This window comes from Tetranychus urticae, chromosome 1 (genome assembly GCF_039701765.1).
Source record: "Tetranychus urticae isolate SD_2017Ah chromosome 1, NJAU_TeUrti_SD_1.0, whole genome shotgun sequence".
In the NCBI taxonomy this organism is placed as follows: Eukaryota; Metazoa; Arthropoda; class Arachnida; order Trombidiformes; family Tetranychidae; genus Tetranychus; species Tetranychus urticae.
In genome coordinates this window covers 20,202,265-20,216,325 of record NC_142958.1, presented here as the reverse complement: position 1 = coordinate 20,216,325, position 14,061 = coordinate 20,202,265, and the positions used below count along the sequence as shown (strand labels likewise).

Sequence of the window (14,061 nt, the reverse complement as noted above, 5' to 3'; positions counted from 1 at the left end):
CAATCGATCCAATTGTTTGTCCTTTTGATTTTGAATAGCAGACTCATGGTAAATTGAGCTCCAATAACAAAAATGAATTATATCCACGACTTGATAAACAAAAAATCACAATCACTTGAATATCATGCGAATATTTTATCCGTTTTTTGATACTTGTTAATATAACGAGATAAATTTTACAGAGATTGCAAAAAATGTAAACAGCAGGTAAATTGACAGGAGGTTCATGATAGAAATTTTAAGAACTATGGCTTTTTGTGTTCAATTCTTTCGACCTTCACTTCATCATCGATCAACTGGTAAATATAGATGACTACCGATGTTGATTGAATGTCCATTAGCACAAAAGACGGAATAACCTTACTATTAATAGAAAAAGAGAAATTGTTAGAAAGTTGTTCGAAATCAGTTAATATTCACAAGATTAAATTGTAAATAATACCTATCAAGAGGTCCATAAGCTCCGGTAGCTGATCCTGGGTTAATATAGAAACATCCATCTCTTTCATAGGCTTCAAATTTATGGGAATGTCCAGTTATGAGTATATCAACATCAAGTTGTCTTTGGAGAAGAGCTAAACTCTTTGCGTCTGACCAGGGTACTATTTGATGACCATGACAAAGTCCAATACGAAACTGTCCCACTGTGACAACTTTTTGCTCTGGATAATTTAAACCAATGTCATCAAAATCTCCTCTAACAACATGAACATCAGAAGCTAATGTTTTCAGGTAATCATATGTCTCTTTGGTGCACAAGTTACCGGTGCAAAGAATATGATGAATACGACCTGGAACCAGTAGTTTCTTAAATTTACTTGGAAGATTATGCGATCGGTATGGAATGTGAGTATCACCAAGAACTAGGACTAACTGAAAGACAAACGGTGTAGATAAACACAATGAGAAACATGATGTAAACAAGTATAAACATGAAAATGGTTAGGATAGCAGGTTGAAATTGACATCTTCAATTTAACAGATACATTTGAGAATGTTTGAAATAATGAAGATTGTTTTAGTGATTGTGAGTAGTTGATGGTGGACAAAACAATTAACTTACCATGATTAAAGTTGAATTAATTCAATAATTCGGAATAAAAAAGCACAATTGACAGATGAAAACGCCTCTTTACAAATAAAGATTGAACAACAAGAGTGAAGTGTGTTACAACAAAAAATTAGCTAGATGGCAGTACCCTATTAAGGGCTTGAGATTTCTTAAAATTAAAAATTGTGAGTTATTTGAATTAAAATGATCAAAAAATTAACTAATTTTAGTCTGATTTGATTGCAATTTTCCAATTCAAATCTCACCACATTCAAGAAACGCCATCTTTGTAATATGATTGACATCAAAAAGAAGATCGTCTTTCAAGCTTCAATCAAAACAATCTTATCTAAACAAGAGATGAATTCCTCCTCTTCGTTGGTTAATAAACTACATGTACCCTGATTACTCGATTTAATTAGCCCTAGTTTTCACCTTTTAAAATTTTATCCAAGGAACTGGGACAAGGAATCAAAAACAGCGTTAAGAGTATCGTGGAATCATTTGAAAAACTCATCAATTACGTTGTGCAGTTTGAGCTCATTTCCAGGTAAGTTAATTTTTTGATGTACCTTTCATTTTTTGTATCTCTTCTAATTTGATCATAAAAATAGATTAAACTTTATTGTAAATAATATTTATGTGATTGTTATTCACTCTGTGTGAAGGAAAAGATATCAAATTTACAATGATATTGAGTCTAGTCTACCTCATTCCACTCTTACATCATTTCATTTACCATTTTACCTTATCCATTAAAAAATACATTAAACTCTCTACCACTAATTGCCCGTTTAGTTCCCTTGTTTCAACTTTCACTCCACAAAAACCTGATCGTTACGTCACAATAACATAAAATAACATGTTGATAACATTTGGGTTTAATCCGTGAGGTAATTTTGTCGTCTCGGTATATTATGGTGTGTTTAAATCATTATCTTATCATTGAGAATTCTATGTTTAAAAATCTCTACCTGTCATCCCTCTATAAAAATTCTGCATCTTCAAATGACACCATTTACTTGTTAATCACTAGATTAGTCAAGTTTTTAATAATGTTTCGTTTTGTATTCTTTCTCGTAGTTGTAACCTTTTGTCTTCTTTATGGCATCTCACCGAGTTTTGATAATGCGAGAAAACGGGACAACTCAACACTTAGAGCTGCTGTTTACGAATATCGACGTTTCACCAACCTGACTGATAACCAACTTGGTGTCAAACAAGTTAATTTGAGAGCTTATGCTAAAGCAATACAAGTTGCCTCTCATAATGGAGCTGAAATAATAGTTTTCCCTGAGTCTGGTTTGTTTAGCGCCAGTAATCGTCACATCGCATCGCTAAATTATGAATACATTCCTGAAGCTAATGGATCAATTACTCCATGTATAGATTGGGATCAAGAATCGAGTCCATCATCATCTCAAATTGTTCACACATTAAGTTGTTTGGCTCGTGGATTCAAAATTTATGTTGCTGCCATCTTAGGCGAAAAGATAGAATGTTCACTTTTAAGTGATCCCGATTGTCCAGAAGATGGGCATTACCTTTATAATACACAGATACTTTTCGACTCGACTGGTAAATTGATTGCTAAATATCACAAAACTCATCTCTTTTTTGAACCCGCCAATAACATTCCAAAGGATCCAGAGATTGTAACTGTTTCAACTCCACTGGGTAAATTTGGTTTCCTCATATGTTTTGATATTCATTTTGAGCAACCAGCGTTGAGTTTGATTTACGATGAAGCCGTTGACACTATTTTATTTGGTGCTCATTGGATAGATGAACTTCCATTTTTAAATGCTCACCGAGTACAATCTGGTTTCACAATTGAACATAATGTTAATCTGTTAGCTGCTGGGGTAAATGACTTGGTTAATGGAGCTCTAGGATCAGGAATTTATGTTGCTGGTGAAGGCCCGATTGTTTACACTGCCGATGTAAAAAAAAGTGGATCCAGATTATTGATTGCTGATATTCCAAAGTCACGGAAAACCCCAAATGAAGAAGATTCTGAAACTGAAAGCAGATTTATCAAAGTTATTGAACATTTAGATGAACCTGATGAAGCTTCAACTTACGTACCTTGGGAATTGGCGCTTGATATATTCAATCACACGGTACTAACTCATCAATCTGATAATATTGTTTCTTGCACTGAAACAGTTTGCTGTGAATTGAGTTATTCGTTAACAAAACCCAGTTTTACTTCAACTTATTATCTATTGGCCAAAAGATGGATTCGACCAACTACCAAAATTTGCGAGCAATTTTGTGGTCTAGTCGCTTACAATCAAACAGATTATGCTTATACGACAACCGATCAATTTAGTTATGTCAAATTGACCGGTACCTTTGCTGGCAATCTTAGCATTCCAAGTGTGGTAACCAATAATTTTGAATTGATTGCTAAATCAAAATGGAATTATGTTCACAAAGATAATGTCGCGTCAATTTCATTTGAAAAATTAGATCAACCTCTTGTTGGAGTTACACTTTACAGCCGAAATGAAAAAGATGATCAACAATTATAAAACCAAATTAAAAAGGTTACCAATACGCTGAGCGGGATTCATTTATGTTATGAAAAATTTTATTTTTTGCATTGTATAGTAAATTAATCATGACTGCACTTTTAACTTAGATTAAAAATGTTTATTTGGGGCTCATCTGACTGTTGACTTTCTTGAGCTAAAAATCAAGCAGAATGTGATTAATAGATATTTAGGATTATGCAAATCTCAATTGGATTAAATTATGCAACTTTGATTTTCCGAACTTTTCCACAAATGAATTTTGAAATAACCGCGGTTGCATGGTTACCGGTTCATCCAATGAAACTTGTTAACGTGTAAACAAACCATAATCCTCTCTGTGTGACATGATGATAAAACGATTTAGTTAATCATTTTAGTTGATTTAGTAGTTTACCTTTTTTATTTGCTAACTCTTCTTTACAAGCTGTGTTATTTAGTAAAATTGTCTCATCAATGAAACATAATGAATCATGTTTCAAAAGAAGGCTTACGTCGACATAAATCTACATTTGACAAAAAATCTGACCCTAGGTTGATAAATGCAGAGAAGGGTGATTCCGATCACAAATCGATGTCCTTCAATACATCTTTATCCGGTGATTATGGGTCTATTTTCATTCTCCTTGTACTCTACATCCTACAAGGAATACCATTAGGTCTTGCTGGAAGTATTCCGCTTCTTTTACAGAATTACAAAGTCTCATATTCTCAGCAAGCTATTTTTAGTCTATGTACATGGCCTTTCAGGTAAGTTTCTTCTTCTATTTACATTCACAATCATTTTTGTGATATTTAGTGTTAAAATATCTTTCTCCGATCTTAATTGTTCAGTTTGAAACTATTATGGGCTCCATTGGTTGATTCTATGTATAACAAGCGATTTGGTCGACGAAAATCATGGCTCATACCAACCCAGTATCTTATTGGATTAACTCTTTTTTTACTTTCATATAAAATTGATGATCTACTTGGTCCTCTGCCAAAAGATCAAACTGGTCAATCAACGCCAGAATCGACCATCATTCCAGGATCTCCTCATGTATATATTCTTGCATGTGTATTCTTTTTCCTCAATTTCCTTTGTGCAACGCAAGACATTGCTGTTGATGGATGGGCTTTAACCATGTTATCTAAGAGAAATGTTGTCTATGGATCAACATGTAATACTGTTGGTCAAACAATCGGTTTCTCTCTTGGCTACCTCGTTTTTCTTGGTCTAGAATCTCCTGAAGTATGTAACAAATATTTGCGAAGTATTCCATCGGACACTGGGATGATAACTCTCTCAGGTTAGTAATAACTTTTATTCATTTTCCATCCATTCACTATTTTAACATGAAAACTTTATTTTTATATCTTCTTTAGGTTTTCTATATTTTTGGTCTATTATTTTCCTTATAACTACTAGCTTGGTATGGTTATTTAAGAGCGAAAAAATGGAAAAAAGCAAGCAAGCTACAGAGGAAACTGTCTTAGGAACTTATCTCATGCTTCTTAAAATTCTAAAACTTAAAAGTATTCGATCTTTTGCTATCATTTTGTTGACTTGCAAACTTGCCTTTGCTATCACTGACTCCGGAACCCCATTAAAGCTTACTGAAGCTGGTATATCTAAAGAAACTTTAGCCTTTCTCAGTGTTCCATTGATACCCTTGCAAATAATTTTACCTTGGTATCTGAGTAAATACACAAAAGGTCCAAAACCTTTAAAAATATTCATCAAGTCATACCCCTACAGGTGAGTAAATAGTCTTGTTTCATGAAAATGTTTCATCGATTTATCTTATTATTTTATAACCATTGATTTCTTTTTTCTTTCTCAGACTAATTTGTGGTATTATTAGCGCACTTTTATTGTATTGGACTAAACAAGTTCATGATCCAGTTACTAAATCATTTCCTAGTTATTATTATGTTATAGTTCTTGTTGCTTCTGGTCTTCATCAAGTCACCATTTACTGTTGTTATGTAGCGCTTTTATCTTTCCACTCTCGAATCAGTGATCCTTCTATCGGTGGAACATATATGACACTTTTGAATACAATCACCAACTTGGGAGGTAATTGGCCCTCATTCATCAGTTTATGGCTACTCGACTATTCAACTATTAAAAGTTGCTCTGTTGATGGATTTTCCTGCAACGGTAAAGACGCAGCATCATCTTGTGCAGCAGCCGGAGGACAGTGTGTCACCATTGTCGATGGATATTACATCGAAGTCATTATACTAACTCTGATTGGTTTCGTTTGGCTAAAATGGGCAAGAAAAAGGATAGAGAGAATCGAATCATTACCAGCATATAATTGGAGGTGTACATAGAGTTTAATAAAATTAGCTAGAAAGGAACAAATAAATGAATAAATTAAATCTAATCACATTTAATTGGATATTTGAAAATAAATATGTTATAATTATCCCATGAGAATGGACTATCAAGCACAACGATAATTCGAGTCAATTTCACAAAATACGAAATTTAATCTGAACATATATTTATTTGACTGAAACGAAATCAATTTCTAATTATTTCAAATTTATAAATTTCCTTACTATATCAATCGATGTAAATTTAGTCCATAATACCAAAACTAAAATGTCCACCGAGTGCAAACAAAAAATTTTCATTAAATTATCACAAAAATAAATTGAAATTTTACCATATTATTGTAGATATTATTAACTCCCTTAATCGGAATGGTCAAAAATAATGGCACTGAAACTTGGGTATTGATTGAGAGTAAATAAACTGTTATCAAGTACAGTAAATATTTCCTTGTCATCTTTATCTGTTCAACATGTCAACATGAAGTCATTTTTTATATTCACCCAAAAAGCTATGGGAAAATGTGCATCAAAAAAGGATGGTTCCTACTGGTATTACATGTTTTAACAATTACGGAGGAGTTGAGGTGGAGAAAGTTCAAGCTTATGAGCAAAGTAAATCAAGGAAAGGATAAAGATGCACTTGATTTTGCTTTGCTGCCAACATTTACAAGCATGCAATATGGACCAGTCCCATGGACATTAATGCCTTTTTCATCGGTCTCTTGGTCTAACCTTTTCAACTTGATCCAGATCATATTGACTGTAAAAAAAGCGAAAGGAAAGAAGATTAAGAGAAAATAAAAAGACAAAATCTTGGCAAATCCTTACAAGATTTAAAAGTTACACAGGGATTGCACATTGAAACACTAACCAGCTTCGATAATCCAAATTACAACAAAAAGAAAGTCCAATGAAAATCAATGAAAAGCTTCAATAAGTCACAGAAACATTGGCGATTATTGAGAGTTAAAAAATAAGAAGAGAAAGGACAAGTTGATGATAAGCAACAATATATTTGATATACAAAAAAAAGCAAGAGGGAGTGAATTAAAAATTGAGATTCCCTGTTGTGTGTTGAAGTGTTAATTGTGTTCGTTTGACGATTGACTGATCCAGTTTATCTGTAATAGACATGAAGCAAGAGGAAGGAGAAAAAGTAAAAGATTGAAAGACAACAACATTGAAGACAATCGGAAGACAACTCTAGCTTCATCTTCAACATGGGAAGTCCATTTAAAGCATATGGAAATATTCTCATTCCGTATATTTTCATGAAAGAAAGAAAGAGAAAAGACAAAAAAAAATCTAAACTTTTTTTTCTCCATATTACAAATTCCTTTTCATCATCTTCAGGATACTTGAAGATACCTTTAGTGGCACTAATCTGACTGCTGTTTAGAGAGGTGAAAAAGGTGTTTGTTTGCCTTTGATCATTTCTCCTCCTTCTCTGTCCTCTTCCTCCTCCCTTTTGCCCACTTATCCCACTATAAATTGTAAATAATCATTTTCATCCAACAAAACATAATCCAAAGCCAATGTAAAAACGCTAAAAGAAACGCTGAAAACATTCAACTCAGACGCACAGGGAAGCAAGAAGAGACACTAAAAAAGATTGGTCATCATCTTCATTATCATCCTAATAATCGCTCTTTTAGCCTCTCTTCTTGGTCTTCCACTCCAATGGTCTTTGTCAACATGACTACCTAATAATCAAAAAGGACCCCCTGCTTCATTTAAATTGAACAATTTGTTGGGTTAAAATGTCACTCAAGTTGATTCACAATTGCATCTGATTTTTTTTCAATTTCAACTTTTTTTCTTTTCTCCATTTTCTGATCAATTTAACTTTTAATTGTTGGTATAATTGATTTTTACCATTTACTGTTTGCCTTTAACTTTTCCTGTTTCACAGCAAAGGTTGGCAAAACAGTGCAGGCCATTTAAAGTCCAATTGTGGTTGACAAGAGAGATCCTGAAAAGGCTATCTTCACACCTCACTCTATATGATGAATGATGGAAGACGAGGAAAAGATGATGAAAAAGGAGCAAAAGTGTCAACAAGTGTCTCACTTCCCATGGAATGTATTGGTGAGGATAAAGATGATGATAGGAGAGTGAGTGATGATATTTTGACAAATTCGAGTTCATCTTGATTTGACTTTAATTCACTTTTGCGCTCCATTTGATCCTGTTGATTCGATATTCAACCTCCAATGGATATTGAACTTCTTAAAGCTAATCTAACTTCAACTAGTCACACCAACAGCAATATCAACAACAGTAATCTCACTTTATCCAATTCATCAAGTCACAGTTCAGTTTGTTTAATTTGCGGTGATCGAGCTTCAGGTCGTCATTATGGTGTACCAAGTTGTGATGGTTGTCGGTGAGTAACTTTTGCACCTTAATTGTTGTCAAATCCTTTCTTAATTCAATTGTCTTCTCAGAGGTTTCTTTAAAAGAAGTGTTCGCCGTGATTTAGTTTATAAATGTAAAGATCGTGGACTTTGTGTAATAGATGTTGCCCGGCGAAATCAATGTCAATATTGTCGATTCAAAAAATGTCTCCAAGTTAACATGAGGCGAGAAGGTAAGTCAATGATCAACTAATTGTTTCTTTAATCAACCCAAATTTACTGTGAAAGTTGAAAGCTTTAAGAAAAGTAGAAAAGACAAAAATCGAAACTCTGGAAATATTTAAGATCAACTTTTAAGTAAACCTTTCAAAGACTAATGGCAATGAATATTCAATCATTTGTGTTTAATTGTATAACGATTGGTTTAAATCAACAGCTTTTGCACCTCAAACTTGAGTCTTATTTTTTGGATTTTGAATGGACTTTAATAGCATTAACTTTGTGGTTGTAAAAGGTTCACAAGTGATTAAGTAATTGTAAACATGTCAATCCAATGGCTTTCAATACTTGTAAATTTGCTTGAAAATGAAACACATTTCCGTACTTCTTATTTTCTGGTCTTGTTCAAAACACCTTTTAGGTTATTTCAACCTGTCAACATTTACTTTAATAATTGTTAAATATTCTGATGGTAACTTTTTTTTCTCTTGTTCAATTACTAAGCTGTTCAACATGAGAGGATAAATTGCAATGTAAATGGTAAAAATGATTGTAAACCAAACCATCGAAATGATTGGAAAAGCAATCGACTTCAAACAATAACAGCTACAACCACAACTAGCAACACTAGTTCAGTGGGAACGTCAGTATCAACCATTTCCACACCAACCTTTTCATCTGGTTCACCCTTGATTGGCTCATCTTTATCCTCTTCATCATCTTCACCCATCTCTTCGGGTCACCATCATTTGTCCCTGCTTTCAACCATTTCCGGAAACTCTTTAGCTTATGGTTTAGGATCATCAACTCATCATCAGTCACCAAATTTGACCAACAATTTGTCAACAACTTGTTCAACTTTTGGATCCACTGAAAAGTCAACACCATTGGGTGAAACACTTATAACTTCATCTTCAACTCATCCAGTTAACCTTCAATCTTCACCGTCATCTTCACCTCCAACCTCATCAGCATCCATCATTAATCGCTCAGGTACAATCATCTTTCCCTCTTTAACTGAACCAACTCTCAACCTGCACCAGCCCTGGTCACAATGGTTCCTGCCAGTTTCACCTCATCCAAATTTATCTCAACCGTGCTATTCACCACTCAGCCCAACACCAATCACAGGAATCATATTTACGACTCGTAAGTAAATTTAACCAGTTATTAATTTTAATAAATTGTTCATTATAATCGATAAAGTAGCCCAAAACAAAAGATCTCTTGTCTAATTTAGAAACTTTAATGCTAACGATCAACTTACAGAGTTGATTTAATTTAATCGATTGCTTCTACATGATTTAGGTTAAAATAACTATCTATTAATACGAGTTGTTACTAAAAAAGACACAATAAACACATTTGCAACGTTTTTGCACAAGTTTACACAAATGTTGCAAAACAAATGGCCAAAAACGAGTGAAAATTGATTTATTTCCAATTTAGTTTGTGCCAGTTTGTAAGGTAATAAAATCTGAGTCCATTAGTGCTGTTGAAAAGTTTCTCCGACCAACAGTTTTCGAGAAAAGTACGTCCAACGTTGAAACTTCGATCGGCTTTTGTTCGTTTATGGAAGCAGATTTTTGTTAGAGACTTACTTCACATATGTAATTTTTGATTGTCTACCAGATAATGAATTTATTTTGTGGAATAAAACTTTCCATTTTTCGTAAAACAGATAAGTTCGATTTTAATCTAAACCGACTTTTTTCTGCGCCCGAAACACTTAGAGAGCTGAAACTTATTGTTAGTGGATAAAAATTGTAGCTACACATTGACATTTATGTTATTTTTTCGAGACATCAATAACTCTCATGATTTTGGCCCTTTTGCATTATAACTTCGAACTTAAATATTTCGAGAATGGTCGCACCTACAATCAACATTCACTGACCAAATATTAGATTTTGTCATGAGCTATTATATGATATGACGGAATACTGAATATAACTTGAGTTATTTCATTTAATGAGATTTGTGTTTGAACAAACATTTAACTTCATAAATAAAGTATCAAGACTAACAACATAAGTAATAAAATGCTATAACTTTCATTGTAGGATCTCGAATAATTTTATAATGCAATATATTATGCCCTATGACAAGATCAAATGATTGGTCAATGAGAATTAATTGTAAAAGCCATCATTCTCGAAATATTGACGTTCGAAGTTATTATGTAAAAGGGCCAAAATCAAGAGAATTGTCGATCTCTCGAAAAAATGATTCAATTGTCAATGTGTAGCTACAATTTTTATCCACTAACAATAAGTTTCAGCTCTCTAAGTGTTTCGGGCGCAGAAAAAAGTCGGTTTAGATTAAAATCGAACTTATCTGTTTTACGAAAAATGGAAAGTTTTATTCCACAAAATAAATTCATTATCTGGTAGACAATCAAAAATTACATATGTGAAGTAAGTCTCTAACAAAAATCTGCTTCCATAAACGAACAAAAGCCGATCGAAGTTTCAACGTTGGACGTACTTTTCTCGAAAACTGTTGGTCGGAGAAACTTTTCAACAGCACTAATGGACTCAGATTTTATTTCCCTTCAAACTGGCACAAACCAAATTTAAAATCAAGCAATTTTCACCCGTTTTTGGCCGTTTGTTTTGCAGCATTTGTATAAACATGTGCAAAAACGTTGCAAATGTGTTTATTGTTTCTTCTAAGTAACAAATCTTATTAATAGACAGAAATCAAATGCTTAAATCATAAAGGAACAATTAACTGAATGAAATTAACTCTGCAAGTTGATCGTTGGCATTAAAAAAGATCACTCGACGGTCATAATTCAGCAGCATAGTTTATTTACTCGATTAATACTAACAACATACTTGTAAGATTATTTAGTTGCGATTTCAGTATTCTACTATGAACATTCATGATTCAATCCACGATAATTTTAACTTCATTTATGACCCTATTTTTCAATGTTAATGGTCTAAAATACGGCAGTCAACTGATTAATAAAGAATTCTTAATTTACGATTTTCTATTCGAATTAGCATATCAAAGAGAGGTAACAATTGCGCTGGCACTTGAAATCTTTATTAATACACTTAGATGATCGATATTTATCATTCATATGAATACTTTTGCACCAAGCATTACTTCTTCAAATCTCATTTCTAAAATTTTCTGTAATTTAAAGCCAGCAATTCAAAATTGAATGAATATTTATAATATTATACAAAGTGAATGCACTATTTGCCTCAAAACTGTCTCCTTGCCAAAAGAAACAATTTTTTGATAAAAACTGGTAAATTTTGCCATCAAGTCGACCTGGGAAGTTCAATTTTCATAGTTTTCAGCTTAAATCTTCCCTTTTGACTTTAACATAGATTTCCATGATAAATCAGACAAAATTCATAAATAAAATAATTGAAACAACATTTGATTTTAACATATTTGTTTTATTAAAAATTAAAAGATCGCATTTACATCGAAATTACAAAACTAATTTTGTCTTTTACATCTCTTATTTTTCATTGATTAGTTAATTGGGCCTTAAGTATTCCTGCTTTTCAATCATTACGAAGATCCGATCAACAAATACTTTTAGATGAAACATTGATTGACTTGATCCTTTTGACTGGATTACAATATCGGGGAAGTTCCAGCACAGAATTAACGGCCTTATTAACGCAACATAACCATTTCAATCTAACTGACTCCTGGAGGATAAAAGATGTTGCTGATTACATTGAGTCAATCAACTTGGATCACATTGAATACACTTGTTTAAAAGCCCTTCTACTTTTCAGACCAGGTAAGGGAATGGAGGCCTAATAGAGAAAGCAAAGAACAAAAGTCACATCAAATGTTCCTTTAAAATGCCAGAAAAGTTAACCTAAAAATAAACGATTTTCAAGTGAACATCAAATCAAGATGAACAATATTCAACTAACAAGGAATAGAAGTAAATTAATTAGCATAAATTGATAAATCTTTCAACATGAAAATGGTGTAAATTAATCAGATTGGTTGAATGTAAAAAGTATAATTCAATTTGCCATTTCTTTTCAATACACTTGACATTGACTTGATTCGGCCTTTATTTTCACTTTACTTTCACTTGATTTTCAGTTGATCTAATTGTCTGCCTTTTCCTTTCCTATTTAGAGTTAACCGGATTGACTGATATAAATCAAATTGCATCGATACAAGATCAAGCTCAATTGTTACTTTATCAACACACAACAAGCTCATCATCAACATCTATTCATAATAATGGTCATCATAATCACTCTCATTCACTGGTTACTTCATGTCCACTTCGTTTTGGTCGACTATTGCTTTTACTTTCAGCTATTAAGCGAATGAATAAGCATCATTTTACCTCCATTCAGTCAACCTTATTCAATCCTCTTATTCAATGATCAATTTGATTAACTTGGAAAGATGAATCAAGAATGATTCCCTTTTAAAAATGAAATAACCAAAGCAAACCAAGAAAATAGCAAATCAGTAAATATCTTTACTCGATTCATTCATTTTCTTGTCTCCGCCAAATCAACGGTAAATATCAAGTGATTCAATGAGAAGTCAGTAATTAATCTTCAATTGAACTGTCAATTACATTCAGTTTACATTTTATTGATTCATTTTAATCACAGCTACATTAACATGATCTTTGCTCCTTTCCATAATCAATAATCTTAATATCTACTCTTAAACTAGTCATTTACAAGATTGTAGACTTAAGCAAATTAATTGTTAATCTTTAATCAACTCGAGAAAAGCTCAACTATTCAGAAAAGGTTTACCATTATTGTTGTACTCAATTTACTGGATCTCATTTACATCAAATCCAATTCAAATAACAATAATTTGGTTGGAAAATGTTGTTTGAAAACAAATTGTCCAATATGAAAAGGACAAATCATTTTGTACAAAATTAATCAATTGTAAACCCACAATCAAACACTTTCAACCTTATTGTTAAATGAACTAATTGACAACGTTTCATCAATAAGAAAACAATTACGTGTAATAAGAGATTCAATTTGAAACAAAATTGTCAATTAATTAGTTAACAAAGGTGAATCATAAGAGGCACTCTTGTAATAATTAGATATTGAATGTTGGATAAGACGAAAGCACTTGATATTAAGCTCGTAATACAAATAATTGCCATTCAACAAATCCATCAAAATCAAAAATCTTTTCCTTAAAAGTGGAAACATTAGAGTTGAATTTGATTCTAAAATTGATCGACTAATCGTCTAAAGCCATTCAATGTATCCATTTAAAAATATTGGCAACATCTTTGATTGACCAGTAATTGTAATTTGATTTTACATTCCATTGATTTTGATTGTTCATCGAGTTTGACTCCATCTGGTTAATCTTTCGATAAATCTGAAAAGGAAATAAAAAAGATATTAAAATGCTTGTTTATCAGTGTTCATTTTTTGATGCTATTGAAAGGCTGAAATTGATATTATTTTTGAAATGACCGAGACCGGAAAATAAGTTGATTGTAAGACAATTTAAATTTCGTATTTTTTTCTTTGAAAAATGATGAGAATCACTTTTAATTAAGTTGATATAGTTTACATTT

The 14,061-nt window shown here is 32.4% G+C and overlaps 3 protein-coding genes across 3 annotated transcripts; 2 read left to right on the top strand and 1 right to left on the bottom strand.

Moving 5' to 3' along the window:
* Positions 1 to 120: 120 nt before the first annotated feature.
* Vps29 (vacuolar protein sorting 29) lies at positions 121 to 1,143 on the bottom strand. The gene is made up of 3 exons (XM_015940428.3): positions 1,064 to 1,143; positions 443 to 873; positions 121 to 363 (listed from the first exon to the last, which is right to left on the bottom strand). The coding sequence occupies exons 1-3, from the start codon at positions 1,064 to 1,066 to the stop codon at positions 246 to 248; spliced, it is 552 nt and encodes a 183-aa protein (XP_015795914.1). The 5' UTR covers positions 1,067 to 1,143; the 3' UTR covers positions 121 to 245.
* Positions 1,144 to 2,038: 895 nt separating this feature from the next.
* LOC107372230 (uncharacterized) lies at positions 2,039 to 6,149 on the top strand. Its single transcript, XM_015940425.3, has 5 exons — positions 2,039 to 3,585; positions 4,058 to 4,338; positions 4,423 to 4,880; positions 4,957 to 5,329; positions 5,415 to 6,149. Exons 1-5 carry the CDS (start codon positions 2,107 to 2,109, stop codon positions 5,908 to 5,910), a joined length of 3,087 nt encoding a protein of 1,028 aa, XP_015795911.2. The 5' UTR covers positions 2,039 to 2,106; the 3' UTR covers positions 5,911 to 6,149.
* Positions 6,150 to 8,017: 1,868 nt separating this feature from the next.
* On the top strand, positions 8,018 to 13,901 carry LOC107372236 (nuclear receptor subfamily 2 group C member 2-like). Its single transcript, XM_015940432.3, has 5 exons — positions 8,018 to 8,302; positions 8,364 to 8,506; positions 8,997 to 9,641; positions 11,995 to 12,267; positions 12,621 to 13,901. Exons 1-5 carry the CDS (start codon positions 8,130 to 8,132, stop codon positions 12,875 to 12,877), a joined length of 1,491 nt encoding a protein of 496 aa, XP_015795918.1. The 5' UTR covers positions 8,018 to 8,129; the 3' UTR covers positions 12,878 to 13,901.
* The last annotated feature ends 160 nt before the right edge of the window (positions 13,902 to 14,061 follow it).